We start from the raw sequence: 16,499 nt of genomic DNA, 5'->3' as shown, positions 1-16,499 counted from the left end.
ATAGAACCAAGAATCTAACGTCTGGGGTTTCTGGCTGGAGCTGCTGCTGGGATTCCGTTGGCTGCCCCCCACCCCCCAAAGGCCGTGACTCTATGGGGGCCTGGGAGAGAGAGCGGGACCCTCCGTTAACCCCCACATCAGTCCTGGTGGGTGGCTGATGGCCCCAACTCACGGATGGGGACATCAAGGCCAGGAAAGGATACATCTGAGCCCAGGACACCTCCCGGTTCAGAGGGTCCTGGGTCGGGGTCCTCTCCCCAGTGCCCCTCAGGCCAGCCCTTAATCCGCCTTCTTGGTCTTCTTCTTCCTGGAGCCCTCGCTTAGCTCCTCCTTGGACTTGGCAGGCACGGCCGAATGCTGGGCACCCGGCCCACCACCGCCGTGGGAACCGCCGTGGGACCCTCCGTGGTTGTTATGGTGATGGTCACCCCCCCAGGCCGCCCCAAACAGCACGGGGCAGATGTAGCCCTCCAGGGCATCAAAAGGGGAGCTGTGAGAGTGAGTGGCTGTCAGGAACACCTGAGGTGGGGTGACAGCAAGGCGGACAGCAAGAGAGCAGGAGGGAAACCGAGGCAGGAAGCAAAGCAGGAGGCAGAAGGGAGAGAAGAAGGAGAGAATGTCAGGGAAGCCCAGCCTTCTGGTTGCATGCACCCCTAGGAGGACAACCAGCCACCCCAGGTTCCCCAGGACATGGGACTCCTGGTGTTGGAGCCTGGATAGTCTCTGGCATAGTGGGACTGTTGGTCACCCACCTGCTATGAATCCCCCAACACACCTGGGCTCAGAGAGGAGCTGTGCAAAGTGCTACAGTCTGAATGCCTGTGTCCCCCAGAATTCACATAGTGAGACCTAACGACCAAGGCGATGGTATTAGGTGAGGCCCCTGTGGGGGTGGTTAGGTCATGAGGGTGGGGCCCTTGTGGATGGAATTCGTGCCCTTACAAAAGGGGCCTGGGAGAGCTAGCCAGTCCCTTCCACGTGAGGACACGGTGAGACGTCAACCGCCTGCAACCAGGAAGAGGGCCCTGCCCAGCACCTGACCACACTGGCACCCTGATTTTGGGCTTCCCAGCCCCCAGAACCCCAAGAAATAAATTTCTGTTGTTTACAAGCTGCCCAGTCTATAGCCTATAGTATTCTGTTAGAGCAGCCTGAATAGATTCAGACACTTGGCCAGGGGTTGAACTGCAAGCAGGTGGAGCAGGACCCAGCTGTCTCCTCCCCTCTTGCTTCTCCCCTAATGCTGGGGGACTCGTGATCACCAGATTTTTTTCTTTCTTTTTTTTTTTTTAAGACAGAATCTCACTCTGTCACCCTGAGTAGAGTGCAGTGGCATCAGCCTAGCTCACAGTAACCTCAACCTCCTGGGCTCAAGCCATCCTCCGGCCTCAGCCTCCTAAGTAGCTGGGACTACAGGTGTGCACCACTACGCCCAGCTAATTTTTCTATTTTTATAATAGTAGAGATGGGTCTCGCTCTTGCTCAGGCTGGTCTTAAACTCCTGGCCCCAAGTGATCCTCCTGCCTTGGCCTCCCAGAGTGCTAGGATTAGAGGTGTGAGCCACTGCACGTGGCCAAATCACTGGCTTTTAACAGCTCTATAATCCCCACCCAGGGAAGACACAGCCCTGAGCTGGGGCCTGCACGCTGAGGGGAGCTAGCAACAGAGCTCCCCAGCTCTGCCAGAGGGAGGACAGGGTGGCCTCTAAAGACCCCTCCTGGGTGGGGTGACCCCAACTCAAGGTATGACCATCAGACGAGGACCATTCCTGGTACACTTGAGCCCCTAGCTACTGGAGAGTGCCTTCCCAGCCTCTGTCCCTGTGGTCTCCACACTCAAGGCACCAGGCCCGCCTCACCCTTTGCTCACGCTGGGCCATTTGTATAGAAGGCCTGGTCCCCAGCTGCTGGACACCGTCTATTAAAGACTCTCCTGCCACGGACCTACTGGCAAGCTTCTCCCCTCTCTGGGCTGTACTGTCCTGGCCACGTAAGGCTAGGAGTGTCCAGTGTCCCCGCTCCCAGCCTGAAGGTGTGGGGTGGCACCGGTCAAGGCAGGAAGGCCACAGGCAGAGAAAGGCTTACCTTACAGGACACCATGAACATGGTGAAGATGAAGATGAGAGTGGCTTTGGACACCGGGAGCCAGCGGGTCTGCTGGAGGGTGAAGAGTATGGCTCCGTACAGGCTGGCCTTGGTGGGGCTGGAGGGAGGAGCCGCCGTTACTGGGAGTCACGTGCTTTGCTCAGGTCTCTGTACCTCTGGCCCAGACACACGCCTGCCCCAGCCCCAGTTCCCGAGTGTGAGGTGCAAAGATGCGCGGTTGGCGTGGATGACGTGGTATCTCCCTGTGCGGTGACAGGTTAACCTGACCCAAAGAAAGGTCTGGTCTTTGCCCGGCTCCTGGGACATACCCTCTAAGTATTTGGATTGTCCTGCCCGATAAGAGTGTCTTTGTTTGCCTGGGGGGGCCTTGGGTCACACCAGAGAATAACAATGTAATTTATGGTGGGGGTCTTGGGCCATGCACCATGAACTTGACCTCTAGCGGGGCTGGAGACTGAGGTCGGCCACAAAGGCGGTCATCCCTGTCTATGCCATGGAGTCTCAACAAAAACCCTGGCCCTCGAGGCTCAGGGGAGCTTCCCTGGCGGGCAGCACACCACGCGTGTTGTCACACGCCGCTGCTGGGGGAGTTCAGTGCTGTCCCTATGACTCCACGGGGAGAAGATAATCGGATTTCTCACCTGGTCCCTCCTGGCCCCTGCCACACACACCTTTTATCCCTGCTGATTCTAATCTGTGTTCTTTTGCTATAATAAACCACAACCCTGAGTATAACGGCTTTGCTGAGTTCTGTGCGTCCTTCTAGCAAATCATGGGACCTCAAGGTGGCCTCGGGAAGCCCCCCTCAAACAGCTCACTTCCCCCGAAAATGTGATTCCAACACGGAGAGCTTTCCTTCACTTTCCTTTTTTTCCTTGTGGAACAGGTTTACCGTTTTCACTTGTCACAAAAGGCAGACCTGTGATTTCTCTTCCTGACGCCTGTTGCTCTTGCACATATTTAGTGATGGTAATTCTACCTAATATTTCCAAAGCGCTCGCTAGGGCCAGATGTGTGACTCCCCTGAACCCTCATGCTCAGCTGATGAGGAGGAAATAGAGTCCAAGAGGGGAAGCCACTTTCCTGCTAAGTACCCAGCAATGTAAGGGCTCTGGGCTCCCATTTCCCCAGCTGGTGAACTGAGCGTGGGAACAGACTTCTCTTGCGGATGTGACTAGATAACGCCACATTTTCCGAAGTGTGAAATGAGAGGAGATTTTCATTAGTACACGAGTGAGTCCTTTAATTTTGTCATATTTTCATGGCTTGTAGCTTTACTTATTGTAGACTGGAGAAAAAATTTAACTAGCCCAAACTTATAAAGTCTCTTAAATATGTATTAGGCCTTGATCTTGGACTTCTAATTTCAAAAACCCAAAATGTATTAGCCTAAATGCAGCTTGGGATCCTGCGCTGGGTCTTGGACGCTGTCGTATGGCCCTGCCCACTTAGTCCCAAATACACTCCCCACGCTCTGTACCTCTCACTCCCCGCCCACACCCCGTACCCTGACCCCGTAGAACAAGCAGTATTGCTGCTCTTTTCTTCCTTTTTAAAAAAATTGTCATTATTATTATTATTTTAGGTGAACAATCTTTACAAAATTGCTGCTCTTTCCTGATCTGACAGTTGGCAGAGGTGCCGGCCTCTGTCTGAAGTTTCCTTCTTAGCCAGAAAATTCCTATTCACTCTTCAAAACCCCAATCAAGTGGTCACCTCCTCCCTGCAGCTCTGCCTTCCCCACCCTCCACAACCCCACCCTCAGGCTCCTACTCTGGGCTTCCCCAGCCATAGCCTCTGGAAGCTTCTGAAAGCCTCAGAATCAGGGCTGGAGGCTTCTTTAAGTCATCAGCAGTATTCAACCCAGGGTCAGGCATCTCTACATATAAGAGGGACAGAAGAGAAGGGTGGGTGGGATACTCACAAGGACATGTGAAGGAGCTCATTGGTCTCTGGCTTCCAGACCCCTCGGAGCAGCTGCTCGAAGTTGGACATGAGGGCAACGCCAGAGCCTACAGGACAGGGTGCTTCTGAACAAGCCCGCCCCCGCCCTCCAGGTCCCCACCCCCCAGTGGTTTTTAGCACCTGCTCAGGCCTTCATTCCCTGCCTTTGTGTTAGTCCTGGGCCCATTTCGCAATCATTAATCATTGTCTCTTTCTCCCTTAACTTCAGCTTTACACATTTGAGTGCTATGTTTCTAGGTACATATATGTTTATAATTATTACATCTTTCTGGCGGGTTGATCCTTATATCATTATAAAATGTCCCTGTTTATTTCTGGTAACATTTTTGTTTTGTTTTGTTTTAAAGTCTACCTTGGTCTGCCCATTAGCACAGATGAAGGGGACAAAAAACAAGGACAATTTTTGAATCAGGGATCTTAACCCAGGGTCCACGGAGCCAGACAGGAAGCAGAATTACAACTTCATTTTCACATCACTCTCCCTGAAACCCAACCTTCCCTTCCCCCACAAAGGGAGGCAACGGTCTCAGCAGGATTCTCAAGGCTGTCACTGTCACCAACGGAACCCACAGCCTTTTTTTTTTCACTTTTCAGTTTCTGCAGATGGTTTCAAGATACTGTTTGTGCTCAATGTCACTTCAGAAGATTGACAGTCACTAGGCACTGCTGAAAGATCTGCCATTTCGTGCATTAAGAAAGAAGCATGAACTCACTGCATTGCATTTAAAAAAATATTTTGATAACTCTATTTTAAAATAATAGGCTTCCCTTTGGTATCCTTTGTATTTTTGCATCTAAAAATGAAAGGGTCTGTAGGCTTTGCTAGGCTGAGACGCGCCTTGTGTGCAGAGGTTAAGAACCTTGTAGTTAGAGCTCTAGAAGAGAGGTGCTCCCCTGGAACAATGCTGCTCTCCAGGAGCCATCTGGAAACATCGGGAGACATTTCTGGTTGTCACAGCTGGGGACAAGGGTGCTACTAGCATCTGGTGGGTGGAGGCCAGAGATGCTGCTCAGCACCCCACGATACACAGGACGGCCCCACCACAGAGAATGATCCAGCCCCAGATGTCAGTAGTGCCCCAGCTGAGAACTCCAGCGACACTGGCTTTTGTTATTGTCATTGCCCTGTTTACCCTCGGCAGTCACATTTCCAGAAGAATCTTCCTATTTACACTAAAGTGGTTTTTTTGTTTGTTTGTTAGTTAGTTTGTTTTGAGATAGGGTCTCGCTCTGTCACCCAGGGCTAGAGTGCAGTGGCACCATCATAGCTCACTGTAGCCGCCAACTCGTGGGCTCAAGTGATCCTCCTGCCTCAGTGGCCCGAGTAGCTGGGACTATAGGCACACACCAGCATGCTTGGCTAATTTTTTCTAATTTTTGTAGAGATGGAGTCTGGCTATGTTGCCCAGGTTGGTCTTGAACTCCTGGGCTCAAGTGATTCTCCTGCCTCAGCTTCCGAAGTGCTGGGATTACAGATGTGAGCCACCACGTCCAGCCTACTAAAGGTATCTTCTAATGGGGGAGGTTTGGACACCTACTGTGGTCTTCACACCCCTGAGCCTGGAGCGACGGCTGCCCCAACTTAGGTGCCCCGTAGTACCACCAGTAGAACCAAAAGTTCTCAACTGTGGTGACCTTTCATGGTCATCGTCACTGTCCTATTTACCTTTGACCCACCCTGTGGCGATCATGACGAACCACCCGTGGTGGTAGTGGTGATGTGCGTGGTGGATGCCCACTGCGATCTTGCGGACTCTCACCACCTCCTTCATGGCCACGAAGATGAGTTTGACGGGCAGGAAGCAGACACACTTATAGAAGAGATCCAGGGGGCAGAAGAAAATCAAGTACCTTTGGGGAGAGAACGTTGAATGTCAGGGGAGGGGCAGGCCGACAGGAGGCGGGGTGCGTGATTGTATCAGAGCCTTCCCTGCCGACCCCGCTGCCCCGCAACATGCGGGGCCCAGATCAGAGTTGGGTGTGGAGGGCAGCGTGTTCAGGGCCACCATAGAGGTTGTTCTGGGGCGTCCGGATCCTCCACCCTCCATCCTCCCGCCTCCCGCCTCCCTGGTGGCCCAGCTGTCCCTCCCCCGCCCTGGGCTCTGCTCCCCTGCACTAGGCATTGCCTACCAGACCGCCGAGGCCAGCAAGATGCTGGAGCTGTTGCTGAAGTAGTCGATCAGGGGCTCCCCGAGGAGCAGGTCGGCCAGGATGTAGCTCCCAAAACAGTGCAGCATGGCGCACAGCCAGGACGCCAGGGGGTGGCGCCGGGACAGCTCGACTGCTCCTGGGAGGTACGGGAGTGTGCCCTACTGTCACCAGCATACCAAGGGTATGCTTCTACCCCATGCCTTCCGGTCAACCTACCCTTGATTCAGAGCACCCCCCCAAAACCGGTGCAGTTTGCAAATTTCGGAGGAAGAAGCAAGGATCAGAGAGGCTGCGCATATGCCTTAGGTTGCACAGAGAAAATTCAGAGCTGAATTAGGGCTCTTTCCTCCACACCCAGAGAAGTGGCGATGATGATGACGCCAGCTCCCATTAAGGACTCCTTAAATTCTCATCAGTAGCGCCAGCCAAGCTATGACTTTTATTATCATAGGACTCTTACCCTCCTGGGGGAGGCTGAGGCTTGGAGAGATGGGTCAACTTACAGCTGGGAACACTTTGAAGCTGCTTTACTCCCACCCTGGCTAATAACCAAGATTCCTACAAGCTTATGCTGGTATTTTTAAGCTCTACATTGGTTTTTTTTTTGAGACGGAGTCTTGTTATGTTTCCCAGACTGTACTTGAGCTCCTGGGATCACACGATCCTTCTCCATCAGCCTCCCGAGTAGCTGGGACTACAGGTGTGTGCCACTGCGCCAGGCTGTCTTTTAGAAACATATTTTTTTAACTGTGGTAAAATATACATAAAATTTACCATGTTCACCATTTTTAAGCGTACAGTTCCATGGTATTAAGAACATTCACGCTGTTGTGCAACCATCACCAGCAGCCATCTCCGGAACGGTTTCACCTTCCCAAACTGAAACTCTGTCCCCATTAAACACGAACTCCCCAGCCCAGGCCCTGCCAACCGCCGTTCTACTTTCTATCTTTATGAATTTGATGACTCCTGGGACTTCATGTAAGTGGAATAATACAGTATTTGTTGTTTTGTGATGGACTTATTTCATATAGCATTAATCTCCTCAAGATTCATGTATTAAGGTTTCATTTCATGGCCAGGCACAGTAGCTAATTCCTATAATCCTAGCACTTTGGGAGGCTAGGAGTTCAAGACCAGCCTGAGCAAGAGTGAGACCCCGTCTCTACAAAAAAATAGAAAAATTAGCCAGGCATGGTGGCAAGTGCCTGTAATAGTCCCAGCTACTCGGGAGGCTAAGGCAGGAGGATCGCTTGAGCCCAGGAGTTCGAGGCTGCAGTAAGCTATGATTGGGCCACTGCACTGCAGCCACCTGGGGTAACAGAGTGAGATCTTATTTCTACTAACTAACTAACTAAATAAATAAATATCAAAATGAAAAAAACATAGAGAAAATGTAGCTTAGTTCAGTTCTGTGACTAAGGATACACACTAATAAATGATACTAAATTCAACTCTTCTTATAAGCCCAAGGCAACACAGTACAGAAGAATGGCCTTGCTTAGTGAACAGAAATAAGGAGCTCATGTCTTAAGAAGATGGCCCAGTGCATCGGTCTCCAACTAGGCTGCACACCGTCACTGCCTGGGGAGTTTCCAAATGCCCGACACCCGGGCCCCATCCCAGAGCACCTTAGGTGGTCAGTCTGGGGTGTGTCTGGGCTCATGGGTTTTTAAAAATGCTCCTCTGTGATTCTTACATGCAGCATAGTCGAGCACCAAACAAAGCAAGAGGAATGAGCTGGCCGGTGTCCGGACATCCTGTAGCCCTGCTATCCTATGCGCAAGAACCCACTAATGGGTTCTGGAAGACTCTTCAAAGTACACGGTCAAAGCAGCATTATTCACAACCCGCAGAAGATGGAAACCACCCAAATGCCCACGCACAGAGAAGTGGATGAACAACACGTGGTCCATCCATACAATGGGACACTATCGAGGCATGAAAAGGAGCGAAGCGCTCACACGTCTACTGCGTAGACGCACCTGGAAGACATTATGCCGAGGGAGGGACGCCTGACATGAAAGGTCACATATTGAATGATTCCACTTATATAAAATACTTGGAATAGGGAAATCCATAGAGACGGAAAGCAGATTAGTGGTTGCCAAGCGCTGGGGAACGAGGGGTGTGACTGCTTAACTGGTATGGGGTCACCTTTTGGGCTGATGAAAGTGTTCGGAGACTTACATACTTCATGCAGGTGGAATCATACAGTGTGTGCCTTTTGTGCCTGGCTTCTTTTACTTAGCACGGTGTTTTCACGGGTGACATTCGCTTTCACTGCTGTATAGTACCCTACCACAGGGACAGATCACAATTTATGCATCTGTTCTCTTCCATACACTACATTTCATCGGCAGGAAACATGCCCAATACAAGCTGTTTTAGAGTAAGTAACACACTCTCCCTTCTCTTTGCTACCCCCATCAGCTAACAGTGTGATTTTTTTTTTTTTTTTTTTTTGAGACAGAGTCTCACTCTGTCACCCGGGGTAAAGTGCAGTGGCGTCAGCCTAGCTCACAGCAACCTCATACTCCTGGGCTCAAGCGATTCTCCTGCCACATCCTCCTGAGTAGGTGGGACTACAGACACGTGTCATGACACCCAGCTAATTTTTCTATTTTTAGTATAGGCAGGGGTCTCACTCTTGCTCAGGCTGGATTTGAACTCCTGACCTCAAGTGATCCTCTCACCTCGGCCTCCCAGAGTGCTAGGATTACAGACGTGAGCCACCACGCCTGGCCTAACCACATGATCATGAACAAACTATTTTTTCTGTGTCTCTTTCTGTTTGTCAAGTGGGAACTCTGATTCCTTCTTTGCCTGACTCCTGACAAAGTGGTAGAATGAAAATTTCCCTCCTCCAATCTCACCCTGGGAGTTATAAGGCCAAAGTGCATCTTCTCTCTGCGCTCGAGGTTGTCCTAAGTCTCAACACGGACCGAGGTCATAGGGGTATGAAGTGAAATGCTCTCATGTCTTCTCTAGGGACTATTTAAAACACAGCCGGCTGAGAGCTGATCCTTTGGAGCAGCTGGTGGGTCCTGCAGGGGCCAGGTCAGGTGAGACCTCCATGTTTTGCAGAAATGGATACCTCTGCATCTAAAAATAACTCCCAGGGGTGGAATTCTTTCCACCGTCTTTCTTGTGCCCTCTGGGACCAACCCAAGGGACCAAGGCTTGGGAGTGGGGGCCTGGGGTTTGTGTGATGCCCTGACAAGCAGGCTGTCGTGTTTGCAGCATCGGTGTGTCCTGGTTCCGGCTCTGCCACTCACTCTGGCATGGCCTTGGGCAAATGACTGTCCACCCTCCAGCCTCAGTTTCCTCCACTGTCAAAAGACTAGGATGAGAGTATCCATCGTCACTGAGCTGTAATGATGATTCAATGAAATCATGCATTTCCATCATTATACTTCTTTTTTTTTTAGACAAGCTCTCGCTCTGTCACCCAGGCTGGAGTGCAGTGGCGTCACCATAGCTCACTGCTGCCTCGAGCTCCCGGGCTCAAGTGATCTGCCTGCCCCAAGGCAGCAAGGTGATAGCTGAGAAACTGTCACCCTGGCTCTTCCCCTTGGTCAAACTTCTTCTTGGTTTCGCTTGCTGGGTTCAGGGACACCACCAGGAAGCCGGAGAATCTGGGTTTCAAACTCAAGCTCATTGCCACGGATGCATTTCCCTCTTCCCCTCCCACTGGGTGAGCTTGAGCTAGTTACTTCCCTCTCCCGGCCTCAGTTTGTTCGCGTGTACACAGGGCATGCTGTCTAGGATGACCAACTATCCTGCTTTGCCTGGGCCCTGGGCGTTTCCTGGGGTATGGGACTTTTGGTGCTTGTCTTTGGCAAACCTGGCCAAGGTGGTCACCCAGTGCTATGTCATCTCAAAAGATGCCTGTGAGGGGAAAGAGATTGCTTAGTGCTTAGCAATTACGCGAGAGGTATTCCTGGAACTGAACGGAAATGGAAAGTACCTGTGGGTGGAAATTTCAGTAGATGGATTTTTTTTTTTTTTTTGAGACAGGGTCTTGCTCTGTCACCTGGGCTAGAGTGCAGTGGCATCATTGTACCTCACTGCAGCCACAAACTCCTGGGCTCAAGCGATCCTCCTACCTCAGCCTCCCAAGTAGCTGGGACTACAGGCGTGTGCCATGAGACCTGGCTAATTTATCTATTTTTGGTAGAGATGGGGTCTTGCTATGTTGCCCAGGCTAGTCTCAAACTCCTAGGCTCAAGCGATCCTCCCACCTTGGCCTCCCGAGTAACTGGGACTACAGGTGTGAGCCACCCTGCCCAGCAATAGATGGATTTTTAAAAATCAGCTGTGCCTCCCTAGGGAAGCAGCCTTGGGTCCCTAAGTCCTGGCCTGTGACAGACTCTGTGACTGTCCCTCTCTGGGGATCAGTGTCTCATTTGGAGCTGGCAGGGCAGTGCCAGGAGGGCCCCTAAGGCACTCTAACACTGCTGCTGCTCTGTGCTATTTAGTCTAAGGTGGGTGAGGTGTGGTGTATTGACCAAGTATCTCAGGGACTCTAAGACAAGTCTTCTTTTCCTAAGCCTTTGAGCTCAGCTTTCTGCCTCAGTTTCCTCCTCTGTAAAACGGAGATGAGATGACAGCCCCTGCCTCACAAGGTTGCAGGATGAACAGCCTCCTGCCCTCAGAAAGCTCACAGTTCAAACCAGAGATCTTAAGCCAGGGATCAAAGAACTGGTTTCCTTGGCCCCCACAGCATTAGAAAAAATGTTCAAACTGCAACCAAGATGTCCTTCAGGAGGCGAATGGATAAACAAACTCTGATACATCCTTACCGTGGATTATTATTCAGTGAACTACCAAGACACAAAAAGACATGGGGGCATCTGGAATACATATTGCTAAGTGAAAGAAGGCAGTCTCAAAAGGCTGCATGCTACATGACTCCAACTTTATGACATTCTAGAAAAGGCAATAAGAAAACAGTAGTTGCCAGGAGTTGGGGGGTGGGAGAGAGGGAAACACAGGCAGAGCTCGGGGAGTTTTTAGGGCACTGCAAGTTCTGTTGCTTATGATATTTTCAGCAACAGAAGGATTAACCTGGACATAACCTCACTGCAGGTTAAGGAGTATACTGAAAGCTTATTGCTTTTGCACCATTGTAAAGTCAAAAAAGTGTACGTTGAACCATCATGAGTTGAGCCATTATAAGTTGGGAGTGTCTGTACTCTGTGTGATGCAAACATGTTGTTACACGTTTGTGAAAATCCATGGAATGTACAACATAAAGAAACCCTAATGTAAATGATAGATTTTGGTTGATAATGTTGTTGATAATATCCGATAATAATGGTAGTATGATAATAATGATGTTGATAATGTTGGTTCATTGATTGTGACAAAGGTATCACTCTAGTGTGGGACGCTGATGGTAGGGTAGGCTGGGGACAAGAGGGAGGAGGTGGGTACATATGGGAATTTCGTACTTGGAGCTTAATTTTGCTGTGGACATAAATCTGCTCTAAAAAATAGAGTCTGGCCAGGCGCAGAGGCTCACGCCTGCAATCCCAGCACTTTGGGAGGCAGAGGCAGGAGGATGGCTTGAGCCCAGGAGTTTGAGGTTACAGTGAGCTATGACTGCACCATTGCGCTCTAGCCTGGGTAACGGAGTGAGATCTTCTCTCTAAAAAAATAAATCAATAAAGTCTATTCATTAAAAAAGAAAAATGTTTGAATAGCCAACATATAAAATATAGAAAGCTGCAAATCCACATTTGCAGATTCTCTTGAAAAATCAGCCCTGGTGGTTCCAGCCCCAAGCAGGTGGAGATGTGCCTGCCTGGTTGGTTCTCACCTGGGGACAGATGGTCCTCGCTACTTGCTTCAGCGTAGTGTGTCATCTGCCTGGGTCCTGGAGCACTGGAGTTCGAGCTTTATGGTCTAGATCATGGTTCTCGATAGGGGGAGACTGCTCCAGGGACACTGGCAATGTCTGGGGGCAGTTTTGGTTGTTATTACTGGGAGTGGGGGCCACTGGCATCTAGCGGGTAGAGGCCAGGGATGCTTGAAATGTCCTGAAATGCACAGCTCAGCCCACACTCTGTCACTGGTGCAACCCCGATGCAGGGATCCGGTTCTCATCCGGGGAACTTTTAAAAACATTAATGCTCTGCCACCCCCAGCAATTCTGATCTAAATGACAGAAGGGTGCTGCTGGGACAAAAGGATTTTGAAAACCTCCCAGGGTTAAGTCGGATGTGCAGCCCAGTTTGAGAACTACTGAAAGGTTTCTTGCATGGGTCAGGGCTTAAGATATCCAGGATTGTCATTCATTCATTCATTCATTTCTTCAATTATGCAGCCAGCCACTCACTGCTTCCTTCTCTCCTTGCATGGAGCTTTGGAGCTTGGTGAGTGAGCCAGACTCAGATCTCCCTGCCTTTAAAGAGCTCTGGGTTTAATAAGCAGTTCCTGACTCTTTCGGTTTATAACTTTGCAAACTTCGGTGTGCTTACAATCGCCCTGGGATCTTGTTCAAATACAGACCCTGATTCAGCAGGGCTGAGTGGGGCCTGAGACTCTGCATTTCTAACTGGCTCCTGGGTGGTATAGATGCTGCTCAGCTGAGAACCACACTCTGAGCTCCATCCTTGCTCAGGAGTCTGGAGAAAGACTGACCCAGAAAAACGCCAGTACCCCAGGGAATACATTCCTCCATAGCCTTTCAAATGAACGTCACCACGGCTCACGAATGCCTTACACCCCATCACTAACAAAGTTCTCAACAGATCTTCATAACAGCCAGGAAAGGGAGTCAGAGATTATTTTCCCAATGATCCCATTTCACCGATGAACAAACTCAAGTTCATGGAGGTGAAGTACCCAGCTTGGTGTTTAGCCAGTGCTAGAGGCAGAACTGACTCCCAATTCAGAAGTTTGGTTTCTTAAAGCCAGCTTGGCTGTGCTAATCAGCTAGGGCTGGCTTCATGGGACCCCGAGCTCAAAGGGTCCTGCACTTAGTTTAAAGTTATGTTATCATTACGCTGAAATTCTTAGTTTTTTTTTTTTTTAAGAGAAGGTGTGCCCAGGCTGCAGTGTTGTGGTGTGATTATAGCTCACTGTAACCTTGAAATCCTGGGCTCAAGGGATGCTCCCACTTCAGCCTCCTGAGTGGCTGGACTACAGGAGCGAGCCACCACACCTGGCCAAAATTCTTAATTTCTCAACACAGAGCCCTATACTGACATTTTGTACCGGACCCTGCAAATTCTGTAGCTGGTCTAACACATAGATTCTGAGACGCATTCACAGAGGCTCAGCATACACACCAAACTGAGAGCTAACAGTTCAACCCAATCCCTTCCTTTTCTAAGGCCATCAAGTACCTCAGAGCCATTGTGCTGATTCTTGGAGTCAAACAGACCTGGGTTTGTGTCCTGAGGCTGCCATTTACCAGTCGTGGGACCACAGGCTTGTGTATTTAAGATACTTTAGCCACTATTTCCTGTCGTATTTTCCATTTGCCTAGTTATAAAAGGAGGAGGTTGAAGGGTAGCCTTGATCTTGACAGCAAACAGCAATGACTGGGGGAGGGAAGCTTGATGGTCTAACTCAACTGGTCTGGGGTGGAGATGTGTTTAAAAGCGCCCCCCAGAGTGTCTCATGCTAAGCCAGGGTTAAGAGCCACCTTTGAACCTGCAGGAGTCTTCAGGCTCTGCCACATCTGGCTTGCAGAAAAATCTCAACCCTTCCTGCAGGTTCCAGCCAGCCTGGACACCTCTTTTTCCCCAGACCTTTGTGTCCTAAATCGCCACAGGGCTCCTGTCCTCCTCAGTTTTAGCTTTTCCAAGGTATGTGGATTCTGCCTGGGGGACTGGCCTGAGCCACCAAGGAATTCCTCCCTGGAAAGGAAATACAGCCCCATGTTCACACTAGGACAAAACAAAAGCCTATTTTGCTTTGCAAAGTAACTGCTTTCCAGAATAGCTTTTAAGGAAATAGGCTCTGGCATGTGGATAGGCAAAAATAGAATAAAACCGCCTGGCAAGTAGAGTATGATCCTGTTTGCATAAGAATGTGCTTTTAGGTCTCTAACCACACAGGTATAAATAAATAGAAGAGAGATCGGGAAGGGTGGCTGCCACCATGTTGACTGTAATCATCTCTTTTTTCCTTTGTGCTTGTCAGCTAGAGCTTTCAGTAAACATGAGAACCTACTTGCATCATTTGAAGAAGAATAAAGCTATTTCCATTCTGAGATAGAAGGGTAATTTACACCTAAGTAGGAGAAATGGTCACAAAGTTTGGGGTACTCCATCTTTTTTCTAAAGTTAAATTCTACCGTCCATGAAGTTTACTGGTGTGCTAGAGTCAATTAAAATACAAGGAGATGCACAAGAAACAGTCGCTCATGGTGAACCTTGTATAAAAATAGAACACATTCTAAGGAGGCCATTCGTCTTCCTTTAAAAAATGTTTTCTTAAAAAAATAATGTAAGAAGCATCTACCCTCCTGCCACTCCCCAGGGGCGCCCGGGTCCAGAGCTGAGGGAGGAGGCTGACCCCAAATCACCCCGCCCTGCAGCAGGTTCTGCTCCGTGGGAGGGATCCAGGGCCAGGGCTGGAAGATCCAGCACCGCCCGGCAGTGGGGAGAGAGGAGGGAGGGAAGGGCAGGGACACCGGTGTCACTTTCGCTGAACCTGATCGCAGCCCCCAGCAAGGCGGCCCTAATATAGATACTTAGCTGCTGCTCCCACTCCGCGTGCCAAGGGCAAGGAGGGAGGTCACAGCTGCGTGCGGCTGGGACATCTGGCCCTGCCGGCAGCGCCGACCCCCACCCGCACCCTCGCCACTGCCTACGCCCCTTGCCCAAGTTCACGCAGCCTTGACCCAAGAGGACCCCCGACCTTCTCTCTACGCACCCCTAGCACCTGTCCCCCTCCTCCCAACAAGCACGCTCCTTTCCTTCCCTCCCCCCCGCATCTGCTTCCCCTCCCCCAGCCTCGCCGTCCGGGGGCTTCTGCTCTCGGCACGCGCCCGCGTGGGAGAACCCCACGATCTCAGCACCTGCCTACTCCCCCGATGCAGTCCCTGTCTGTGCCTCCCTGTCTCCGCCATGCAGGGCTCCCCCTCCCCGTGACCCCCGAGTTTCCCGCCCGCCGCCCCACGATGCCAGCCCCCTCCAGCCCCCTGGCGGGGGATCACCTGGCTCATATTTGAGGTAGAGGATGGAGACGATGAAGTAGCTGAGGTCGAAGACGGGGAAGAGCGGCACCCGCGAGAAGCTGAGCGCCAGCTCGCCCAGGCTCAGAGCCGAGAGCAGGTCCATGGCGTCCGCCGGGTGCCACCCCGGGCCCCCGCCCGGTCCGTCCCGCAGCCCCGCGGCCCGGCAACTGCGCCCCCGCCGCTGGGCCCGCCCCCGCCCGCCAGGCGCCACCCCAGGCCCGGCCCCCGCGGGAGAGGAGGGGCGACGGTCCACCCCGGGACGGGTGGTGGGGCCGTCCAGTCCCACGGCGCTGACCTGTCGCGGGTCCCATGCCCTGTCCCTCGGGCTGTCACGACCCCATTCAGCAGGGGCGCGGTGTGGGGCTCCCTGGAAGGCGAGCGGGACAGGCGGGCTGTCCACTCGGGGGGCCCGTTCCCCACGGAGCCCACGAAGGTGGGACACCCGTCCCTGCCAGGCCGGACCAACCAGGGCTTTGTCGCCCTTGGGGCCCTATTAGGACCCCGTCCTCTGTGGAGCCCGGTCAGGACCCCTGCTCCCTCGTGGGACCCCATCAGTCAGCACCCCCATCCCCCGTGGAGGTCACTCAGGACCCCATCCTCTGTAGAGCCCAGTCAGGACCCTCTTGTCCCATAGGGTCCGTTCGGTCAGGACCTCTGTCCCCCGCAGGGACTGCTCGGTGGGGATCCCCGACTCCCGTGGGGCCCAGGAGGACCCCCTTTTGCAGCCCAGTCAGTTGGGGCGCCCGTGTCGTGGGAGTCCACTGCGTCAGGACCCCGCCTCCCGTGCAGCTCAGGGGTTAGGGGGCTCCCCTTTCTCCAGTAGCCCAACTCGGGACCCCAGCGAGCGAAAAGGAATTGCTGCCCGGCTAATCCTACAGCACGCGAAACCTCACGCATGCGTGGCACGCTTCTAACGAGTGACCCAATCCCGCCCCCGGAGGCTCCGCCCCAGTGTATGACGTCACACGACCGCCCCGTCCCTTCTTCCCTGGCGCACCAGGCCTCCTCAGCGAGGAGGGGCGCTCGCTCTCTCCTCCGGGGCCTGGCCTGCAGAGGGCGGGACCCTCCCTGCCTCGGCCTTC

The 16,499-nt window shown here is 52.0% G+C and overlaps 1 protein-coding gene across 1 annotated transcript; it reads right to left on the bottom strand.

The window, feature by feature from the left end:
* Positions 1 to 240: 240 nt before the first annotated feature.
* On the bottom strand, positions 241 to 15,579 carry TMEM38A (transmembrane protein 38A). Its single transcript, XM_012664247.1, has 6 exons — positions 15,397 to 15,579; positions 6,201 to 6,357; positions 5,737 to 5,921; positions 4,030 to 4,117; positions 2,085 to 2,202; positions 241 to 519 (listed from the first exon to the last, which is right to left on the bottom strand). Exons 1-6 carry the CDS (start codon positions 15,518 to 15,520, stop codon positions 280 to 282), a joined length of 912 nt encoding a protein of 303 aa, XP_012519701.1. The 5' UTR covers positions 15,521 to 15,579; the 3' UTR covers positions 241 to 279.
* Between the last annotated feature and the right edge of the window lie 920 nt (positions 15,580 to 16,499).

Source organism: Propithecus coquereli, unplaced genomic scaffold (genome assembly GCF_000956105.1).
Source record: "Propithecus coquereli isolate 6110/MARCELLA unplaced genomic scaffold, Pcoq_1.0 Scaffold877, whole genome shotgun sequence".
NCBI classification, from domain to species: domain Eukaryota; kingdom Metazoa; phylum Chordata; class Mammalia; order Primates; family Indriidae; genus Propithecus; species Propithecus coquereli.
Note: the sequence above shows the minus strand (reverse complement) of the source record. Positions and strands in the feature narration are given on the sequence as shown.

Excerpts from the sequence above, each read along its gene's own strand:
- TMEM38A (XM_012664247.1), bottom strand. The coding sequence starts at position 15,520 with ATGGACCTGCTCTCGGCTCTGAGCCTGGGCGAGCTGGCGCTCAGCTTC. Across the intron at positions 4,118-5,736 it reads CGCCACAGGGTGGGTCAAAG|GCTCTGGCGTTGCCCTCATG; the intron begins GTAAATAGGACA and ends CCTGTCCTGTAG. Across the intron at positions 520-2,084 it reads TGTTCATGGTGTCCTGTAAG|GTGTTCCTGACAGCCACTCA; the intron begins GTAAGCCTTTCT and ends ACCCCACCTCAG.